The sequence below is a fragment of the Tursiops truncatus genome, chromosome 6, assembly GCF_011762595.2.
Source record: "Tursiops truncatus isolate mTurTru1 chromosome 6, mTurTru1.mat.Y, whole genome shotgun sequence".
Lineage (NCBI taxonomy): Eukaryota > Metazoa > Chordata > Mammalia > Artiodactyla > Delphinidae > Tursiops > Tursiops truncatus.
Window position 1 is genome coordinate 45,986,629 of NC_047039.1, and position 23,420 is coordinate 46,010,048.

The window sequence follows — 23,420 nt, forward strand, 5'->3', positions numbered from 1 at the left end:
ACAAATAGGTCAATTTCGTTTCCTTTTATGGCTGAGTAATATTCCATTGTGTATATGTGTCACATCTTCTTTATCCATTCATCCGATGATGGGCACTTAGGTTGTTTCCATCTCCTGGCTATTGTAAATAGAGCTGCAATGAACATTTTGGTACATGACTCTTTTTGAATTATGGTTTTCTCAGGGTATATGCCCAGTAGTGGGATTGCTGGGTCATATGGTAGTTCTATTTGTGGTTTTTTAAGGAACCTCCATACTGTTCTCCATAGTGGCTGTACCAATTCACATTCCCACCAGCAGTGCAGGAGTGTTCCCTTTTCTCCACACCCTCTCCAGCATTTATTGTTTCTAGAGTTTTTGATGATGGCCATTCTGAGTGGTGTGAGATGATATCTCATTGTAGTTTTGATTTGCATTTCTCTAATGATTAATGATGTTGAGCATTCTTTCGTGTGTTTCTTGGCAGTCTGTATATCTTCTTTGGAGAAATGTCTATTTAGGTCTTCTGCCCATTTTTGGATTGGGTTGTTTCTTTTTTTGTTATTGAGCTGCATGAGCTGCTTATAAATTTTGGAAATTAATCCTTTGTGAGTTGCTTCATTTACAAATATTTTCTCCCATTCTGAGGGTTGCCTTTTGGTCTTGTTTATGGTTTCCTTTGCTGTGCAAAAGCTTTGAAGTTTCTTTAGGTCCCATTTGTTTATTTTTGTTTTTATTTCCATTTCTCTAGGAGGTGGGTTAGAAAGGATCTTGCTGTGATTTATGTCATAGAGTGTTCTGCCTATGTTTTCCTCTAAGAGTTTGATAGTTTCTGGCCTTACATTTAGGTCTTTAATCCATTTTGAGCTTATTTTTGTGTATGGTGTTAGGGAGTGATCTAATCTCATAGTTTTACATGTACCTGTCCAGTTTTCCCAGCTCCACTTATTGAAGAGGCTGTCCTTTGTCCACTGTACATTCCTGCCTCCTTTATCAAAGATAAGGTGACCATATGTGCGTGGGTTTACATGTGGGCTTTCTATCCTGTTCCATTGATCTATCTTTCTGTTTTTGTGCCAGTACCATACTGTCTTGATTACTGTAGCTTTGTAGTATAGTCTGAAGTCAGGGAGCCTGATTCCTCCAGCTCCGTTTTTCGTTCTCAAGATAGCTTTGGCTATTCTGGGTCTTTTGTGTTTCCATACAAATTGTGAAATTTTTTGTTCTAGTTCTGTGAAAAATGCCAGTGGGAGTTTGATAGGGATTGCATTGAATCTGTAAGATTGCTTTGGGTAGTAGAGTGATTTATAGAATGTTGCTTCTTCCAGTCCAAGAACATGGTATATGTCTCCATCTATTTGTATCATATTTAATTTCTTTTATCAGTGTCTTATAATTTTCTGCATAGAGGTCTTTTGTCTCCTTAGGTGGGTTTATTCCTAGATATTTTATTCTTTTTGTTGCAATGGTAAATGGGAGTGTTTTCTTGATTTCACTTTCAGAGTTTTCATCATTAGTGTATAGGAATGCAAGATATTTCTGTGCATTAATTTTGTATCCTGCTACTTTACCAAATTCATTGATTAGCTCTAGTAGTTCTCTGGTAGCATCTTTAGGATTCTCTGTGTATAGATAGCATCATGTCATCTGCAAACAGTGACAGCTTTACATTTTCTTTTCTGATTTGGATTCCTTTTATTTCCTTTTCTTCTCTGATTGCTGTGGCTAAAACTTCCAAAACTATGTTGAATAAGAGTGGTGAGAGTGGACAACCTTGTCTTGTTCCTGATCTTAGTGGAAATGCTTTCAGTTTTTCACCATTGAGGATGATGTTGGCTGTGGGTTTGTCATATATGGCCTTCATTATGTTGAGGAAAGTTCCCTCTATGCCTACTTTCTGTAGGGTTTTTATCATAAATGGGTGTTGAATTTTGTCGAAAGCTTTCTCTGCATCTATTGAGATGATCATATGGCTTTTCTGCTTCAATTTGTTAATATGGTGTATCACATTGATTTGCGTATATTTTAGAATCCTTGCATTCCTGGAATAAACCCCATTGGATCATGGTGTATGATCCTTTTAATGTGCTGTTGGATTCTGTTTGCTAGTATTTTGTTGAGGATTTTTGCATCTATGTTCATCAGTGATATTGGCCTGTAGTTTTCTTTCTTTGTGACATCCTTGTCTGGTTTTGGTATCAGTGTGATGGTGGCCTCATAGAATGAGTTTGGGAGTGTTCCTTCCTCTGCTCTATTTTGGAAGAGTTAGAGAAGGGTAGGTGTTAGCTCGTCTCTAAATGTTTGATAGAATTGGCCTGTGAAGCCATCTGGTCCTGGGCTTTTGTTTGTTGGAAGATTTTTAATCACAGTTTCAGTTTCAGTGCCTGTGATTGGACTGTTCATATTTTCTGTTTCTTCCTGATTCAGTCTTGGCAGGTTGTGCATTTCTTAGAACTTGTCCATTTCTTCCAGGTTGTCCATTTTATTGTCATAGAGTTGCTTGTAGTAATCTCTCATGATCTTTTGTATTTCTGCAGTGTCGGTTGTTACTTCTCCTTTTTCATTTCTAATTCTATTGATTTGAGTCTTCTCCCTTTTTTTCTTGATGAGTCTGGCTAATGGTTTATCAATTTTGTTTATCTTCTCAAAGAACCAGCTTTTAGTCTTATTGATCTTTGCTATCATTTCCTTCATTTCCTTTTCATTTATTTCTGATCTGATCTTTATGATTTCTTTTCTTCTGCTAACTTTGGGGTTTTTTTGTTCTTCTTTCTCTAATTGCTTTAGGTGCAAGGTTAGGTTGTTTATTCGAGATGTTTACTGTTTCTTAAGGCAGGATTGTATTGCTATAAACTTCCCTCTTAGAACTGCTTTTGCTGCATCCCATAGGTTTTGGGTCGTCGTGTCTCCATTGTCATTTGTTTCTAGGTATTTTTTTATTTCCTCTTTGATTTCTTCAGTGATCACTTCGTTATTAAGTAGTGTATTGTTTAGCCTCCATGTGTTTGTGTTTTTTACAGATCTTTTCCTGTAATTGATATCTAGCCTCCTAGCGTTGTGGTCGGAAAAGATACTTGATACAATTTCAGTTTTCTTAAATTTACCAAGGCTTTATTTGTCACCCAAGATATGATCTATCCTGGAGAATGTTCCATGAGCACTTGAGAAAAATGTGTATTCTGTTGTTTTTGGATGGAATGTCCTATAATTATATATCAATTAAGTCCATTTTGTTTAATGTATCATTTAAAACTTGTGTTTCCTTATTTATTTTCATTTTGGATATCTATCCATTGGTGAAAGTGGGGTGTTAAAGTCCCCTACTATGAATGTGTTACTGTTGATTTCCCCTTTTCTGACTGTTAGTATTTGCCTTATGTATTGAGGTGCTCCTATATTGGGTGCATAAATATTTACAATTGTTATATCTTCTTCTTGGATCGATCCCTTGATCATTATGTAGTGTCCTTCTTTGTCTCTTCTAATAATCTTTATTTTAAAGTCTATTTTGTCTGATATGAGAATTGATACTCCAGCTTTCTTTTGGTTTCCATTTGCATGGAATGTCTTTTTCCATCCCCTCACTTTCAGTCTGTACGTGTCTCTAGGTCTGAAGTGGGTCCACACTGTTAGCTGCGGCTCGCGCCCATCTCTGGAGCTCCTTTAAGCAGTGCTCTTAATCCTCTCTCCTCGCACACCAGGCAACAAAAGAGGGAAGAAAAAGTCTCTTGTCTCTTCGGCAGGTCCAGACTTTTCCCGGACTCCCTCCCTCCCGGCTTGGCGTGGTGCACTAACCCCTTCAGGCTGTGTTCATGCCACCAGTCCTCTCCCTGCGCTCCGACCGAAGCTCGAGCCTCTGCTCCCAGCCCCGCCTGCCCTAGCAGGTGAGCGGACAAGCCTCTCGGGTAGTGAGTGCCGGTCAGCTCCGTTCCTCTGTGCGGGAATCTCTCCGCTTTGCCCTCTGCACCCCTGTTGCTGTGCTCTCCTCTGCGGCTCCAAAGCTTCCCCCCTCCGCCACCTGCAGTCTCTGCCTGCGAAGGGGCTCCTAGTGTGTGGAAACCTTTCCTCCTTCACAGCTCCCTCCCACTGGTGCAGGTCCCATCCCTTTTCTTTTGCCTGTTTATTCTTTTTTTTTTTCTTGCCCTATCCAGGTACGTGGGGAGTTTCTTGACTTTTGGGAGGTCTGAGGTCTTCTGCGAACGGTCAGTAGGTGTTCCGTGGGAGTTGTTCCACGTGTAGATGTATTTCTGATGTGTCTGTGGGGAGGAAGGTGATCTCCGCGTGTTATTCTTCTGCCATCTTCCTGGGCTTTCTATCTTGTTCCATTGATCTATATTTCTATTTTTGTGCCAGTACCATACTCTCTTGATTACTGTAGATTTGGAGTATAGTCTGAAGTCAGGGAGCCTGATTCCTCCAGCTCTGTTTTTCGTTCTCAAGATTGTTTGGGGGCTTACCTGCTGGCGCAGTGGTTGAGTCCGCTTGCTGATGCAGGGGGCGCGGGTTCGTGCCCCAGTCCGGGAAGGTCCAACGTGCCGCTGAGCGCCTGGGCCCATGAGCCATGGCCGTTGAGCCTGCGCTTCCGGAGCCTGTGGTCTGCAATGTGAGAGGCCACAACAGTGAGAGGCCCGCGTACCGCAAAAAAAAAAAAAAAAAAAAAAGATTGGCTATTCGGGGTCTTTTGTGTTTCCATACAAATCAAAAAATTTTTTGTTCCAGTTCTGTGAAATATGCCATTGGTAATTTGATAGGGATTGCATTGAGTCTGTAGATTGCTTTGGTAGTATAGTCATTTTCACAATGTTGATTCTTCCAATCCAAGAACATGGTATATCTCCATCTGTTTGTGTTGTCTTTGATTTCTTTCATCAGTATCTTAAAGTTTTCTGCATACAGGTCTTTTGCCTCCTTAGGTAGGTTTATTGCTAGGTATTTTATTGTTTTTGTTGCAATGGGAAATATAATTGTTTCCTTGATTTCTCTTTTTGTTCTTTCATTGTTAGTGTATAGGAATGAAGAGATTTCTGTACATTAATTTTGTATCCAGCAACTTTACCAAATTCACTGATTAGCTGTAGTAGTTTTCTGCTGGCATCTGTAGGATTTTCTGTGTTTAGTATTATGTCATCTGCAAACAGTGACAGATTTACTTCTTCTCTTCCAATTTGTATTCCTTTTATTTCTTTTTTTCTCTGACTACCATGGCTAGGATGTCCAATACTATGTTGAATAATAGTGGCAAGAGTGGACACCCTTGTCTTGTTCCTGATCTTAGAGGAAATGCTTTTTGTTTTTCACCATTGAGAATGATGTTTATTTGGGTTTGTCATATATGGCCTTTATTATGTTGAGGTAGGTTCCCTCTACCCCCAGTTTCTGGAGAGTTTTTATTATAAATGGGTGTTGAATTTTGTCAGAAGTTTTTCTGCATCTATTGAGATGATCATATGGGTTTTATTCTTCAGTTTGTTAATGTGGTGTATCCCAATGATTGATTTGTATATATTGAAGAATCCTTGCATTCCTGGAATAAACCCCACTCGATCATGGTGTATGATCCTTTTAATGTGCTGTTGGATTCTGTTTGCTAGTATTTTGTTGAGGAGTTTTGCATCTATGTTCATCAGTGATATTGGCCTGTAGTTTTCTTTCTTTGTGACATCCTTGTCTGGTTTTGGTATCAGGGTGATGGTGGCCTCGTAGAATGAGTTTGGGAGTGTTCCTCCCTCTGCTATATTTTGGAAGAGTTTGGGAAGGATAGGTGTTAGCTCTTCTCTAAATGTTTGATAGAATTCGCCTGTGAAGCCATCTGGTCCTGGGCTTTTGTTTTTTGGAAGATTTTTAATCACAGTTTCAATTTCAGTGCTTGTGATCGGTCTGTTCATATTTTCTATTTCTTCCTGGTTCAGTCTTGGAATGTTGTATCTTTCTAAGAATTTGTCTATTTCTTCTAGGTTGTCCGTTTTTTTTTTTTGCGATATGCTGGCCTCTCACTGTTGTGGCCTCTCCTGTTGTGGAGCACAGGCTCCGGACGTGCAGGCTCAGCGGCCATGGCTCACGGGCCTAGCTGCTCCGTGGCATGTGCAATCTTCCCAGACCGGGGCACAAACCTGTGTACCCTGCATTGGCAGGCGGACTCTCAACCATTGCGCCACCAGGGAAGCCCAAGGTTGTCCATTTTATTGGCATATAGTTGTTTGTAGTAGTATCTTATGATCCTTTGTATTTCTGTGGTGTCAGTTTTTACTTTTCATTTCTAATTTTATTGATTTGTGTCCTCTCCCTTTTTTTCTTGATGAGTCTGGCTAAAGGTTTTTCAATTTTGTTTATCATCTCAAAGAACCAGCTTTTAGTTTCATTGATCTTTTCCATTGTTTTCTTCGTCTCTAATTCATTTATTTCTACTCTGATCTCTATGATTTCTTTCCTTCTACTAGGTTTGGGTTTTGTTTGTCCTTTCTCTGGTTGCTTTAGGTATAAGGTAAGATTGTTTGAGATTTTTCTTGTTTCCTGAGGTAAGATTGTATTTTTATAGACTTCCCTGTTAGAACTACTTTTGATGCATCCAACAGGTTTTGGACCATCCTGTTTTCGTTAGTTACTTGGCCTGAGGTGTCTCAGCACTGGTGTGTACAGACTATTGGGCAAGGGTGGGTGGGTCCTGGGGCTAATAAGCTGGAGGGAGGATTCCACAGTGGTGCCTGCCAGCACCAGTGTCCACCTGGTAGAAGGAGTTCCCACAAATGGCTTCCTACAGTGTCTATGTCCCCAGGGTGAGCTGCAGTTGCCTACTGCCTTTCTGCAAGGCTCTCCAAGATTAGTAGGTAGGTCTCACCCAGGCTCCGCTCAAATTACTGCCTCCGCCCTGGGTCGAGGAGGGTGTCAGATTTTGTGTGAGCCCCTAAAGGGTGAAGTCTTTATTTCCCTCAGCCCTCTGGGACTCCTGAAAGTAAGCCCTGCTGACCTTCAAAGCCAAATGCTCTGGGGGCTTGTCTTCCTGGTGCAGGACTCCTGGGCTAGGGAGCTCACTCCTTTGGGAGAAACTCTGCAATTGTTATTATTCTCCTGTTTGTGGATCATCCACCTGGGGTTATGAGATTTGACTATATCACAATTCTACTACCCCTACTCATCTCATTATGGTTCCTTCTTGATATATTTAGTTGTAAAAGATCTTTTTTGGTAGGTTCTGGTCTTTTTCATCAATGGGTGTTCTGCACATAGTTGTAATTTTGGTGTGCATGTGAGAGGAGGAGAGCTCAGGGCCTTTCTACTCCCCCATCCTGTGCAGTCCTCTCAAGAATGCTGGCTTTGATTTCAACTCCAGCACCAGTATTTCCTAACTGAATGACTCTCTGAGTCCCAGTTTACTTAACTGCCCAAGGCTGTTGTGAAGAGCAAATGAAATATGGTAAAGTAAACCTCTGTAAATTATAAAGGGCCATACAGAAGTAGGAATGCTTTTCTTTATTACATGATGGTTTACTGATTTATATTTTCTGAATGTAAGCTCCACAAGGGTAGGAATGTCATGTCTTGTTTACTTTGTACCCCAGAACCTTGTATGGTGGTACATAGTAGACACTCAGAGTTGTTGTGCAACTCTGACTTTATGGATTACTATTACTACATCCAGAAAAAAAAAAACTATACTTTAAGAAATAGATTAACTAGGTGATGTTTCAGTTATTTTGGATTTATCTCAAAGGGTGCTTCATGTTCAGAAGACACATATATAGGTTTTTTTAAAAAAACGTACATAAATATCTTTCCTTAATGTGCTACTTGCTTCTAGAATGTAGATAATAATTTTTTACTTAAGAAATTTCCATTATCTTCCCAAGTCCTGACATACATGTTGTCAGGCCTGTTTCAAGCATTATAGCTACTATTTATTGTTAGTGAAACATACAAAAGTGAAAGCATTTCTTTTACATTTTAGAATTTATACAGCATACAACTACTTTGTTAGGTAGGTTATTTCTTTCATACAAAAAATAAAACCAAAGTCAGGGAGTCATCAATGTCATTTTTATTCAGTTCCATTTCTAATAGTTTGGCTGGACATTATTTCACAACTTCATAAATATTTTATGTGTCATACATTAAAAAGATGAGACTTTAAAGTTACTAGGAGTAGAAATAAAGTGTTTCCTTCCAGAAAATATAAAAGCATATATCCAGCACCAGAGCAGTGATGATATACATTTATACATGACGATGATGCTGTGAGGTATCTTTCCATAAGAGTGGTGAAGGATGTGAACTGTCCCAGCCACATTCTGTCCTCTGGTTCCATTTGAAATGCCTGCAGCTATGAATAGGCTGGTTGAGGTCAGAGACCTAAAGACCCAGCTTACAACTCTGGCCTTAATGAAGGCCCCATCCTCTTAACCACATGGTCAGATTTCTCTTCTAAAACAGCAATTTGCTAAAATGTTTACCAAAAATCTAAAACTACTGCTTACTTTCAAAGTGACTAAGATGTTTCAAGACAGTAGTTAAGTCCTTAAAGTTTTACTCCTTATATTATTATAATATCATCTTTGGTTAAAATCATTTTGGAGAAGTTAACTAACTTGTGGCAATTAACTTCAAAAAAAAAAAAAGGTGATTAACCGCCTCTTGGTTACCATGGAGCCATTACATTACAAATAAAGCACAAAGATTTTAGGCACTTGCATGGATCTCAACATCTGTTCCAAATGTACACTCTTCAAGTGAAGAGTCACAGTGTTTGGACACATCTGAGACACACAACATGGCCTTAATCCCACACATTGATTTGTTAGTATACCCTAGCATGCTATTTGTCTTGGCAACTTGTGATTTCAAAAACTAACAGAAGATGACTTATAAGGAAACTTTTCCTTTTGTATATAGTTTGGAACGTCTGGTCTCAAAAAAGCAGAGACTTCTGGTTTCTGGAGAACAAACTGAAATATCCCAAGGGAATATCTTAATACTTACTGGAGCTCAGGTAACCAGGAGAAAGGGTCTTATTATGCCAGTAACCTACATCTTAGAATAATTAGAGTTTAGAACCTTTACAGCTTCAAATTTAGATTTTGACATTTTGGACTCTTTATGGAGTCCAAATGAATAGGAATGAATAGGAAAATCCTATGAATAGGAAAATCCTATGACGCTTAAACACAAGACTGCTGAAAACAAAAAGAGGGAGCTAGGGAAGAGAGGGTACAGGTAGATCTTATTTCCTCCCTTTTGTACTATTCTGTTTTCTTGTCAAGGCAGGAGCAATGACAAAGTCTGACTGAGAAGAAACTGGGCCAAACTGAAAAAGACAGTCTGGGTCTGGAAGGCTGGGCTGATTCTTTATCCCTCTCCTTGAGCATCAGCAAGTCTGCCCACTGATTTGGGGGGAAATGTGAGAGTAGTTCTTCAGTGCCCATTTCCTCTTCCCTATTCTTTACTGCCATCCACATCTGCTAGTTGGCCCGGGAATGTAATGTCCTTCAACCCATGAAGACCTGCTCCTTTACACTGTAACTCCCAACGTCCCAATTCCAGAGGCTTATTAATATGAGGCAGGGGTGTTTCTTTTATCTGATTCCAGCAATCTATATTAAGCATGAATGAGGCTTAATACTTGGTAGGAGTTTTCATCTGAAAGTGGGTGCTGATGAGCCTGATGCAGTAGAAAGCGCATTGGACCTGGGGTTCTAGGACCTTGGTTCCAGGTGTAGTAGCTCTGCCACTTATTAGATGTGTTTTCTTCATTTAAAAATAGAAAATAATGCCTCTTCACAGTATTGTTGCAAGGGTTAAATAAGATAATACAAGTGAAACTCTAGTCACTTACATAGTCTGACAACTAGTGTAATAAATGTTAGAAGAATGTCAACATCTCATTGGTAGGTAGTATGAGAAAGCCACGGTGGGTGGGAAGGAGACAGAAGCTGGCTTCTCACATAAATTTTCTACACTTCTGCTTCCTCCAAACTCATTTCCCTCCAGCTCAGCCTCTAAAGAAGTAATAGAGATGAAATACTTGGTGATGTAGTTAAGTACTACCTGAGAGCTCGCCTTCCTTTCCTCCTTTTCTGTAAGTATCTCAGCACCCTACGGAGTTCAGCAAAAGAAAGAGCTGTGACCTGGAAACAGTGTGAATTACACAGTGAACCACAAATATTTGGAACCTGGAATCATAAATCCATATATTTGGAAAATAAAATTAGAGCTATTTTTAACTTAAGTGGTAGGTGTGCTTGGTGACAACATGAAGGTATTGTACATGCCACACAGGAATACTAGAAGTTCCATGACACTGCTGTGGCATGATAAGCACGAAGGTACATTATTCCAGTGGCACACATTTTCTCCCCAGTAATCCCATATACGTATACATCAGTATATTTGTATGATTGGCTAAGGACAGCCCTGATTAATGGCTGCATGAAGGAACAATAATTAGCAATCAATCAGAGCAAATTAAATTCCTGGCTGATTCTAAACCCCTGAGTTTAAAATGCAACCCTTGAGGATGCTGTCACATTCCTTCATTTACTTGGCACTAGGCCACCAGTCACCCTGATTAAGACAGAGGTTTGTACTTATAAAAAAAAGATCGATGTTTGGAAGAGATATTTGCCATTTTTTGCTTGCCTAGCATCCTAATCACCTTTCTTCTGGGGGAACCCAGTTCAGGTGGACAGACATGTGACCCCGGCCTGGTCATGTAGAACCCTCCCCACCCCACCCAAGGACTCAACATGACTCAAGCTGAATCAGAGTCCACCCCATGTTGCTTCCACCATACCTATGAGCAAAGACACCTTCCCTTCCTTATTTTGAATTGGGTAACTTTCACTTGCATTCAAGAGACTCAAGCATAAAAAAATTATAGCCACCACTTACAAGTCTGATTTAGCAATGTTTAACACTATGCTTATTATTTAAATGCGTATAGCAGTTCCAAGAGAGTGTTTTAGCAATAAGAATAAGAAAACATGTCTAACTTACTGAGTCAATGAATATCCTCTGGAGACTTCATGGGAAACAGATCAGATTCCACTGTCACCGCTACAGTTTGGTTTTGCTAGCAAAACCTTCCCCATGCCTTAAAACAAAAGTCACATGCACAAAATTCACAGGATTATTTTACTAGAATTTAGTGCGGAGGAGATGATATAATTAGATTTTCACAAAAAATCTTTATGTTGAACTCTAGCCAAATAAAAGAAAATCCAAGTTCTTGTTTCGGTCTCAAATGGCCTGGGTACTGAAGCAGTGGCCCCTGTCCTGGCGTGCACGGTTCAAGCTGTCGGTTGTGTGGCCACCCTTTCATGACCTTCAGCTCTCTGCATCGTCTCAGTAAGCCCAGACACGAATTCTGAAAAATTCCTTCTGTATGGTTTTCCTCATCCAGCTGAGAATGCTGCTGGCTACTGCAAAACTGTTTACCAACCATAAGCTCTGGTCCATACAGCTTTCTTCGTAAACTCTGGGAGAACTCTCAAGGACAGCAGGGTGGCTAAGGGGACAAAAAATAAAGTGCACTGTTGCATTTGGTGGAGTTGCATTTGAAAAAGTCATTTAGATCAAAAAGGTTGTCAATAGAACCTGGCTTGTTCTCACTCAGCTAATCTTTAAGAATTCCTATCAAGCCTTAGAATTTTAATGGAAGAAAATGATTAATAAAGGTTGAGGAAAGTTTTTTTTTTTTAAGTTACTTTGAAACCAGTTAGTGGGAAATTCTGCATAATTAAAACAAAAAGTGACTTCTGGGATGCTGACAATGCTCTTTTTCTTCATCTGGGTGCTGATTACATAGGTGTGTTCCCTTTGTAAAAATCTACTTGTGCACTTTTCTACATGAATATCACTTTTCCACTAAAAAAAGCTTAATTGAAAGGTAAACAGGGCTTCCCTGGTGGCGAAGTGGTTAAGAATCCCCCTGCCAACGCAGGGGACACGGCTTCAAGCCCTGGTCCGGGAAGATCCCACATGCCGCGGAGCAACTAAGCCTGTGCGCCACAACTCCTGAGCCCGCGCACCTAGAGCCCCCGTGCTTCCGCAACAAGAAAAGCCACCGCAGTGAGAAGCCCGCACAGCTCAACGAAGAGTAGCCCCTGCTCGCCGCAAGTAGAGAAAACCCGCGCGCAGCAACGAAGACCTAGTGCAGCCAAAAATAAATTATTTTTTTTAAAAAAAGGTAAACAAAGACAAAAAACCTGATTCTGTAATGAAGTTAGGTTCATGGGCTCAATGGAGCAAGTATGACTGTACTAAACTATATTTGAACACACACCTTAGCTGTCATGGGTCCCTCAGAAATCGATTTAAAGTAGGGAAGTTACATGTAACCCCTCTAGGTAAATTATTACATATCTTATTTTAGAATACTAATGTAAATATATTGAGATTTAAAAAAAATATAATAGTGTGAGGGAATGAGGGTAAGCCAGAGCTACATAATAATTGTGTGTGACTCTAGTAAGCCCTTGAATACACGATCAAGTGAACATGTACTTCTTTGACCCAAATAACTATTTTCCTCATCGGTATCAATTAGTATCTTCATGACCTAAGACAGTATATGTTGGGAACAACAAATGGAATTATAGACCCATGGCCATTAAAAATTAGTCCAAACTCCTCAAGGAAAATAAATGGAGGAAATCCTAGCAGCAAGTCTCTAGGGAATGGTCAAGTGAAAATATGTCAGACCACTGCCCTGATCCTCAGTGAAGTTCTGTGGTTGATCAGAATCACCGTCCTACACAGGCCCCCCCACCTACTTTGGAGGTAGGGAGAAGGACAAGAACCAACACATTAGATAATTCTCGCTTGTTAGGCAATCAATAGATTATACCATACTTAAAGCAAAATACAGTCAATTATCACAAGAGTAGGCCAGCAGGCAACTTTCCCAAGGTGAGGCTTTTCAGTGCAGTAGCTTACAGCATGTCAGGGGCATCAACAGCAGCCACTGGTAGGATCCAGACCCCCAAGTCTCAAGATGTGGATGACAGTACAAGCTGTCTTGGACCACAGAGCCAATGCCCAGAAGACTTTTCAGATTTGAGTAAAAACATCTACATAATTTTCACAGAAAGATCATCTATATTTGTGGATCCCATAGTCATAGTTTAACAGTCAATAGAGATGTGTAAAAAACATGAAAATCATCTAAATGCCTGGAAGCATGGGAAATGTCCAATTCCCTTGGCAAAATACTATGCAGCCATTAAAAATACTTATGAAGCCAGTGTAAGAATGGGTTAAAATGCTTTTAAGGGCTTCCCTGGTGGCGCAGTGGTTGAGAGTCCGCCTGCCGATGCAGGGACGGGTTCATGCCCCGGTCCGGGAAGATCCCACATGCTGCGGAGCGGCTGGGCCCGTGAGCCATGGCCGCTGAGCCTGTGTGTCCAGAGCCTGTGCTCCACAACGGGAGAGGCCACAACAGTGAGAGGCCCGCGTATTGCCAAAAAAAAAAAAAAATGCTTTTAAAATAATTTTAGAGTACAAAAGCCAGTATTCAAAGTGTGTATGTACATTTTCCAATTGGCTATGATTATAAAAATGTTAATACTCATACACAGAGGGAGCAAAAACTTAGGAAAAACAATCAAAATTGTCATTGGGCAGTGGGATTCTGGATTCTTCTTTGCTTATTTTTACTTTTCTGAATTTTCTAAATTTTATGTCATATTTTACGATTATAATAAAACATTTAAAGACCATTTAAATAAATCGAAAGGTAATGCAACTTTTTTAACCACTTTCTAATTCAAGAATGCCACACTGGTGACAGCTTCATTTTACTTCTCTAAACTGAACCAAGACAAGCCCTTTCAGGAGCCAACATACACTAGGATGCTGTTCTGCAGCACAGACAACACTGGATGGGCATAAAGCATGGAAGTGATACCTTTTAAAAGATCCCTGGACTTTGCTGAGAGGCCTTCTTTAGGGCTTTCCATGATGCTGAATAGCCAGTCAATGAACTAGAGTGAAAATGAAGAATGGTATCAGTGAAAACAATCTATCAGTAAGACATCATTCAAACCCTTGGGCCTGCACATACGAGTATCAGGGCAGTAGTCCCTGGACAATACCTGCCTGGGCTGGGAGAGTGGAGTGGAGACAGGACCAGGCACAAGAGATGGGAAAGTTGGAAATGGCTCTTATTTAGTTAAATGACCCAGCAAAGTCAAACCTCCTTCCTTTGCTGATTACCCTGGGACTTGCTGTAGCTTTTAAGAGTGGGGTAGGCATGGGCCCAGAGGGCCTCCTGTGTGCCATGAACATTCCGTCTTATCACTCTGAGAGGCCCCAGAGAGGCTAAGAACCTTGCCCAAGTCCACTCCCAATGAATGGCACAGTCAAGATCTGAACCCATGTGCACCTGGCTTCAAAGCCTCACACTCCTCCTTCACATCATGCTGCCTGCCACCTGGTTCCGTGTGTATCAGGCCTAGGCTCCTAGGTGGGGTGGTAAATGGGGAAACACATCAGATGTAAAATATGTTTCTGTGGCTAAGAACAATTTGTGCCCAAATGGATATGAAGCAAAGTTGAAATGCAAGAGAAAAGGCATAAAACAATTTACTAGGTAGACCCAAGCGTATTAGCTGCAAATAAATCCTGCAGATGAGGTAGAAACTCATAGTACTCATGAGTTTGACTGATCTCCCAGGTGCAGCCAAAATTGTTTTTGAATTAGATAGAGGATAATTTCGTTGACTGACTGTTGCCAATCTCGACTCATTGAAAAACACATACACTAGTTGTAGGTACTAGGATTTTTAACTTTGGACTAAAAAAAGAAAATATTCCTAATTCCCTACTTTAATTAAAACTTTTTTATTTTCTTTTCCTCAATTTTGTTTTATCATATCCTACTGGTAAATAAATAAATCAGGTACTACAAATACATAATAGATGCAGGATGTCTATACTGTAGTCCAAAATGAACAGGGTGTCCCAGGCCAGAAATAAGGGGATAGGATACCACATTTAAATTTATTTTCATTTAAAATGAAAAAGAAAACACAAAATTTGGGATAATAATACTAATGCTTATCAGGTTTAAGAAAACAAAGGCATTTTAATTGAGATGCTCAGTGAAGTTCATGGCTAAACTGTGGGTCCACAGCTCAGAAATATTTTTAAAGATTAATGTTCAGATTTTAAGATTAAGCCACACAAAGTTGGCTTTAAGCTTTCAACCTCGTAAAAATCCAGTTTTGATTAAATGGGATTCAAAAATATCTTTCAGTCAACAATTCAAGACAGGTCAGAGCCACATAATGAGAAAGGATGTACCGTATTTTCATATGCTCTTCACGACAGCTAGTAGCCTGGGGAAACTCAGTATTAAAAACCAAAAGGTACTTCCTATAGTTTGGGTTTTCCTGAGGGCAAAGGTGATAACATTAGGCCTTTACAAATCTCGCCACGGTACCACACAGGCCAGAAGCACCTGGAACACACCTATCGCATGGAATGAGCTGTGGGGAACCTTAAATATGGTAAAAGATGGATACTCCAGATTCGCATCTCCCTGGAGGATTTCCTGGACCCCTCCCCAGACATTGTTGATCACCCCCCTCCCTTGCTCATCACCACTGTATCCTTATCATACCATCTTGCAACCTTGAACTTGCTTTCCTGTCTGTCCTCACTCTGAAATTCTGAGCTCTCAGAGACTTATTCATCCTTTTATCCCCAGGATCAAGAACACATGTGTCTTCAATAAATGAAGGCAAGTATAAGCTTTTCTTTCCACTTCATCCCTAACTGTAAGCAAGTTGTTGCTGTTGTCACTGTTGTTTTTAGTCAGCGGTTACCCTGAGCCAGGGCTAGCCTCAATCGCTGAGGCTTTGCATCTGGCTGAGATTCGAGGCTGACTAGGAAAGCCTGTAGTGTGACTCAGGTTTCACTAAACTCCCACCTCAATTCTACAGCAGAAACTGCTGAAGAGAAAATGGCCGCCTGCCCTGACGAGCAGGTAGCTGCCAACCTCACCTTCTGGGTCTGTTCCTTCCATGGCTCTTTCTGCAGCAGAAGAGGCATGCTACTGGGAAGGAGAGTGACAGCCTCCTGCACAGTGACCCTGTGCAAGGGACTCCTGCCAAGGAACCTTGAAGCTGGCCCAGCTGGACCATTTTCTTGATGCCATGGCAACCAACTGGCACTGAGGCCAAGGAGCAGAGGGGCAGCGTGGTCTGCCCATGCAACCACTGCTGCTGCAAATATCAGCAACAAGAAATCCAAAGCCTACAGTAGAAATAGGAACAAGGTCAGGCCACATGCTTTAACAATGCAAAGTAACACATGTTCACGTACACAGCCCCCATCATGAGGCGATGTTATCTTCCCCTTCACTCAAACCTTCTGCCTGCCCCACCCCTACCCCAGAAGAGGGACTGGACCGAATAGCAAACTATTTCCATGCTTAATGAAGAGACATTTTGGGGTTTCAGAAGGTTTGAAGGATCCTCTTTTGTGAGAACAGAAGGCCCAATAGTTTCATTATTAGCGTTCTAACATTTCAAGAGAAACATAATTTATTTAACACCTAATCATACTGAGATCCAAACATTCCTCTGTTTTGGTGTTTTCAAAGAGATTTAAAAATTAATTAAGAAAGATACAGGGGTATTTAGGTTTATTATTATGTGGCCAAAACTGATTTTCAAAAATATGTATAGTGTATTCTGTATTTAAACAGAAACAAAAAATGACTCTCCACATGCATTAAAAAAAATTTGTTTAGAATCCATGCATTTAGATTTTATAGTCTAATCTAGACACTTGTAGAAATGGTGGTAACAAGGGCTACCTCTGAGTTACTGTACTTCTATGATTTAAATTATTCTTTCTGTTTATCTGTATTTTCTAAGTTTCAAAAGACTTTGTAAGAAAGCAGAGAAGGTTAATACAAACTGGAAATCAGAATAAAAAGAGGAAAGATTATGCTAACTCAAAAAAAAACTTTTTAAAGTACCCATCAATCTCTTAAAATGCCTAATCTCACTAATGAAAATTTCAAAAAGACACACAACTCTGCAGAAGAGCTGGGCAGAATATCAAACAACATCCCAGGTTATGCATATTTTGCTCACACAGCAAACAGGGGACCCATGAAACATGGCTATGGAAAAAATACTAAAAAAAAATGCACATTGGGCAGCTGAGTCAAGAAAATGAGGAGAGTAGGAAAGTGCTGTCCTTCATTTTTTAATCTTTTTTTGTTTTACTCACCCAGTACTAGTGGTGGTTAACCTTTTTTGGGTCATAGGTCATTTTGCAGGTGGGGTGAAAATTTCCCTCCAATATATGCATGTTAAGTATTGGCACAAACAGAGATTACTTGGATACACTTCAGGAACCCCTCCAAACCAGGTGTTTGAAGCCGTGCTCTGGGCCAGTGTGGAGGCCAGAGCCCTGTACCCCAGTCTTTGTGGGGTCCAGCCCAAGTACACAGGATCCCAGTTTCCCCCTCCAGCTAGAATCCTTTGTGTACTGCCTGTCAAGGAACGTGGTTCTGTTGAAAATATTTTTCAAAGGGCAGCCATGGGCATCTCCTAAAGCCTGGTAAGAACATCCGTTTCCTTGTGACGTCAGATAATTGTCATCCTTGTTTCCCAAAAATAAAAGGAAGGAAGGAAGGAAAGCTTCAAGCAGCAACATGTTCCTCTTTTGGGAGAGTAAATATCCTCTATATTTTAAGGAAGCCACAAATGGCTCCTCTACATTTTACCTCGTTAAGAGCCACGTTCTGAACAGATGCTGACTGGTAAGCAACATTTCTGATATAACCCATCAGTTCCAAGAGCCACTCCATTCTCTTCAACACGCCTGAAACAGAAGGATATTTCTTACCAGACCATGGTTTTCCTTTGCAATGTACAACAGATCAGCGATTACCGTCATAACTAAAGCAGAACACCCGCCGAGGACTCTGTGCGACAGTTTCAAGTCCTTTTATGGTACCTGAGACTTGTGCTCACCCGTGAGAGAGTTTTTGATACTATTCACATCAGATGGCCATATTTTGGTCTTTATTTTTAAAAGCTAATTTATTCTTCAAATCTGTGATAAAATGGTGAAATGCATTTGTTGGAGTTGCTCAACATGAAACACACTAGGAGAAACTGGGCATGCCAACTAGTTAGTAATGTTAAATCCTTGATAACTAGTTGCTTTTATAGTCTTCCCTTGCTTAAATATTCCCAATTTATGCAAAAATCATAGAGAATACCTATCCTAAAGACATTAAAAACAAACAAAAAACAAAACACAGCTACTACAGGCTAACTGGAGAACAAACATCAACATAAATATTAATTTTTCCTTTAAAAAAATGAGGATTTTCAGCACAGCAGAGACTACTTGGAAACATCTTAAAATTTAGTGCATGAGAAGAAAATGGTAACTAAATTTGAACGCCAGCTAGTTAGGACCAAAGGCAATATCACATTTGTTTCCTTCATGTATCGTCATGCTTAATAGGGAGTACCTGCTAGTTTTCTGCCTGATAAATACACTTTCGAGTTAGAGTAAAAAATCTCATTTCTCATCACAGGTTCACTTTTCACTGGGCTGGCGCTACTGTGGACATGAGACAACTCTCTCAGTTGCCAAAGAGGAGGATGAATCAAAATTTCCTACACAGTCTTGCAAAGAGTATTACAATTGTATTTGTCAGTTTTCTCTCAAAGCCTTCAAGATACAAGAGATGGGGATGATGGGTCACAAGGGCTTCCCAGCCATGTTTGATCTGCTGAAGCCAGATGCCTTCAGGACCTGAATGTAGACTTGAGAAATTATAAGCATATGACCAAAGGCATGGAGGAGAAATGAGGGAGCTCCCTCTTTAGATGATTATTAAAGTATAAAGTCTAAAATGGTCTAAAAGTTGCACCATTCATCAGCAGAGCTTCATGCCTGCAGCTTCTGGCTTGAGGACGTAGTAAGGGTGTCCAGATTTTATTCTTCTCACTCCTGAGAAGTTCTTCTATAGAATAACTAATTTGTTGTTGCTGCTTTCTTTTTCCCTTTGTAAAATGACCACCCAAAAGCCGTTTTCATGAAAACATCAGGGAGAATCAATCAGCATCCATCTGCTTGAGAAAGGAAGCAGGCAGAATCAACCTGATAAACTTGTTGATGTCTCTGAGGGCCTGGAGGGCCAAAGACAAGATAAAAGTCACCAGTAGAATTCATTCCCACCTCCAAAGAGTTGGTGTTGTGAGCTGTAATTGCTGGTTTCTATCCAAGGTGCTACTCATGTGGGGTAACAAGGCCTCGCCTGTGTCAAGAAGCACTAAACTAGTTAAGTTGAGGAAACAATTACAACCTAAAAGATGGTAGGTACATCTTTCTGTTCCTGATGTTCGCCTCCAGCTGGCCTTACCGGTGTTGGCGTGGCTCACAATCCGTGCCTGGTATAAGCTGTGCAGTATCATCCAGGCCAGTGTGTCTTTTTCATGGTGCCGAATAGCAACACTGAGCACATCAGTCAAGCCCATCAAGGGGAATCGTCCTTGAGAGACCAAGTATAGTCTGACAAAGGCAGCCTTTTCTAAGCTGTTCTGCAAAAAAGTAAATTGTTCAGTTACTATTAAATTAACTGAAATTGTTATAGGACCTCGGGGCAAGGGCAAAAGAGAAAGGGTGAGTTTGAAGTTGATTACCATTCCAAATGCTAAAACTGTTCGTTTCCTGCACTGTGTGACCTACCTGCCTGCATGCTATATTAAAATGTACCTACAGACAGATGGTTGTAATGTCACCTCCTGTTTTCTCATAAAAACCATAAATGATTTCAGGGGTTAATTGGTGAGGATATTTAGTAAAGATACACAAATAATAATAATGATAGCTAACAAATACAGTACTTATTATGTGCCAGGCACCATGCTAAGCACTTAACCTGTGTTAATTTGGCACTTCACAAAGGGTGGTACACAGACCTATGGGGCACCCCAAGACCCTTTTAGAGGGTCTGTGAGGTCAAACTATATTCATAATAAGACCCCAAACTGTAGTAATGTTCATTGTATTTTTCACTGACACTTGCAATTTTTTAAAAAGCTAGTTTCATTTAAAATATCCTTTAAACAATAAAAATTACTAGTTTTGTTAAACCTCTGCCCTTGAGTCCATCTTTGTAATATTCTGTATGACCAAATGGGGAGTATGCATAAAAAACTTGTGCTGCATCCCCAAGTGTGATGGTCATCTCAAGGAGAAAGTTGTGAGAGTGAGCTGTGAGCTGAAATAGCCACTCTACTCATGGAACGCCATTTAGTTGAAAAGAATAATTGATGGACAAACTACGGTTATGAAAACTATTTGATTATTTTTTAAAAGTGAAGGAAGTAAGGCTGTCACTTCAAGGAAAATACTTGACAGTATTTATTGCCAATGATAAAATGTGAGCTTTTAAGTGAAAATTCGATTTTTGGAAAATCTGTATCTGCTACTATGACTTTAGTAGCAGATACGTAAAAGACTTTTCTGATGAAGTTACTGGTGATACTGACAAATGTGATGTTTTGATATTTTATAATGAAATTTACCAACATTTGGAAGATTTTCAAAATCTAGTGACTCAGTATTTTCCAAATGACCAATATAGCTTACAAATCTTGCAATAATATCTTACAAAATCATGCATTGGTAAAAGACCCAGAGTGCAATGGACCAATGGATTTTAATGTAACAGAGTATGTGAAGTTCACTGATACGGTTTCAGATTCCACATTTCAACTAACCTATAAGAAACCAACACTTGCTGAGCTTTGGTACAGTATCAAAGAAAGACATCCCCAATTATCAGAAAAGACTGTTAACACACTATTCCCCATTCCACCTACGTATCTGTGTGAGGCTGGATTTTCTTCACATACTTCACCCAAACAACATCACAACAGATTGAATGAAGCAGCAGCTGTGAGAATCCAGCTGTCTTCTATTAAGCCAGACAATAAAGAGACTTACAAAATAAAACAATGCCACTTTCTCACTAATTTGTTTTTTGGAAAATAGTTTTTTTTTTACATATGTTAAGATGCAATGGGTTTATTATTATTACTTTTAAGTAAATATTTTAAAATTTTTCTAGTTTTAATTTCTAACATGGTAAATATTGACAGATATAATCCACATAAATAAAAGCTCTTTGGAGTCCTCAATAGTTTTTAAGACACTAACATAGTCACGAGACCAAAAAGTTTGAGGACCACTGAATTACGCATTTAATTCTAACACTGAGCAATAGATTACTATTATCATCTCTCCTTTACAGATGAGGAGACTGAAGCAGAGAAGTTAGGCAACTTGCTTACTGCCACAGAGAGTAAGAGCTGAAACCCAAGGAGTCTGAGCTCTTCACCTGTACCTTCTTCTTACCTGTGTTCTTTCTAGAAATGAATAGAAAACAAGGGCTCAGCGGAACACATTAACTTTTGGGGACACCAGAACAGGATTTAGAATGTTCTAGTGACAATCTTCTGAATGGCACTTTAGAAACCCAAGTGAATAACAGCAACTTTTAGCTCTAGGTACCCCAAAGTACATTATATTAATTACTTCGAACAATGTAACATGAATATAATAAGTTGTAATAAATTACATGAACGTAATAATTATGATAATAAGTTATTACTGAGTACTTGCCTTGGGTCAGGCACTTGCCCAACAACTTAACATGGATTAAGCCATTTAACTCTCAAAACAGCCCTAATAGGTAGGCGCTATTATCTCCCTTTTATAGATCAGGAAACCGAGGCAGAGAGAGGTTATGACACTTCACCAATGTCACGTTGCTAGTAAATGAGAGACTGGCTTTCATACCAGGGTGGTGAGGCTCCAGAGTCCACTCTCTCAAGCATTTCCTTATACCGCTTATCCTTGCCTAAAACAAACATCTCCAAAAGGCCGATATTCCAAATATTCTAACAGTGCTTCTCAAACCTTAGGATGAACCACAATCACCGGGAGGGACTGTTAAAACACACACCACTAGGCCTCCCTCCAGGGTTTCTGATCGAGTAAGTCTGGAGTGAGACTCCAGAATTTTCATTTCTCATCACTTGCCAGGCTGATGTTGTGGGTCCGTCGGCCACAGTTTGAGCATCACAGCTATACAATGCAGAGGATTCAAGGATTCAACTTAACAGGCCAATCTGCCATATAGTGAAATAAATGATAAGATGACCACCCATGATGTGAGGGCTCCCAGTCCTCTAGACCTTTGGTATTACCTGGTATGCAGGGATGCCATTTGAATAAGTAGGTCCCATTGGGATGTACTTACTCTAAAAAATTATTCATTTTTTATCTGCAATTCAAATTTAACAAGGTATCTTGTATTATATGCTAAATCTGGCAACTTTACGCTTATGCTGCTTTTCGCTTATTCATCCTTTGATTCGGTATGGGTCTGAGAGGTACTTGTTATCTTGTGTCAGTGATAATAGTGTTTGTTTTTCAATCAGCCACCTTTCTTCATTTCAAAAGGATAAGTATCAGGTGAAGAAAAATAAATGTGCCTACCATGCACCAGAAAGTTCTTTGGTCAGAATATTTCCATTCTTGTGGATTTTGTATTGAAGATGTCCTGTACTTATTTTTGCTCATCAGTAACACTAAAATGTTCTTGACCAAGTGGTATTAATTAGGTTAAAAAGTTATTCATTCATCTATCCATTTATATACTACTACATATCCAACCATACTAGGCTGGACGTGAGACCCCACAGTGAAAAAGATGGTTTCCTGAAATTATCCAGTAACAAACAAATATGAAGCAAAGCTAGCTTCAGCCAAAAGGATACTATAATCATCTCAATTGTAATTTCCACCTCAATAATAAAAAGACACATAGATATGTTATTACCTCAGTAATCTGGGCAACCCGATTGGCTTCATCGTCTGTCATTTCCGAGAGGCATTTTGCTACACTGATATACAGCTCTAGATCATTTCTCTGGTAAAGAAAAATCCAAAGCATGTCAAAATACAGTGTAAAATAACACGTATATTCTCAATGTTCTGACAAAATCATTAGATTTGCTTATCTCCACGAACAGCAGCTGATGAGATTTTAATTTTAACCAAGCCAAAACTTGTGACCAATTTTTATCATTTAAAAAACTCCTTTCGGGCTTCCCTCGTGGTGCAGTGGTTGAGAGTCCGCCTGCTGATGCAGGGGACACGGGTTCGTGCCCCGGTCCAAGAAGAGGGCCTGTGAGCCATGGCTGCTGAGCCTGCGCGTCTGGAGCCTGTGCTCCGCAACAGGAGAGGCCACAACGGTGAGAGGCTCACGTACCACAAAAATAAAATAAAAAAATAAAAAAATCTTTCCTGTTATTGCGTGTATTTTGTTTGACTGTACTATTTTCTTATCAGAACCCATCATTCCGAATGGATTTTTAACTTCTTTGTACAACTACATTTCAGAA

At 39.9% G+C, this 23,420-nt stretch overlaps 2 protein-coding genes across 7 annotated transcripts in view; one reads left to right on the forward strand and one right to left on the reverse strand.

Annotated features, from left to right (window-relative positions):
• The window catches only part of HACD4 (3-hydroxyacyl-CoA dehydratase 4), a 66,882-nt gene extending 47,509 nt beyond the window's left edge, over nt 1-19,373 (forward strand). The window contains exons 6-7 of one of the 2 annotated variants that reach the window (XM_073806089.1): nt 15,677-15,709; nt 18,536-19,373. In XM_073806089.1, coding sequence (XP_073662190.1) covers nt 15,677-15,709; nt 18,536-18,573 — 71 coding nt within the window. In that variant the 3' untranslated portion in view covers nt 18,574-19,373. The remainder of the gene's footprint in view (nt 1-15,676; nt 15,710-18,535) is intronic. The other variant, XM_073806088.1, reaches the window with a different exon arrangement.
• Nucleotides 7,989-23,420, reverse strand: part of FOCAD (focadhesin) — a 313,712-nt gene continuing 298,280 nt past the window's right edge. For 3 of the 5 annotated variants that reach the window (XM_019934890.3, XM_019934889.3, XM_019934888.3), the window contains exons 39-44: nt 22,856-22,945; nt 19,367-19,544; nt 17,711-17,808; nt 15,973-16,224; nt 13,874-13,949; nt 7,989-11,473 (exon numbers count right to left, since the gene is read on the reverse strand). In XM_019934890.3, the coding sequence (XP_019790449.1) occupies nt 11,400-11,473; nt 13,874-13,949; nt 15,973-16,224; nt 17,711-17,808; nt 19,367-19,544; nt 22,856-22,945 (768 nt within the window). In that variant the 3' untranslated portion in view covers nt 7,989-11,399. Of the gene's footprint in view, nt 11,474-13,873; nt 13,950-15,972; nt 16,225-17,710; nt 17,809-19,366; nt 19,545-22,855; nt 22,946-23,420 lie in introns of those variants that run through there. The other 2 variants (XM_019934891.3, XM_073806087.1) reach the window with 2 other exon arrangements.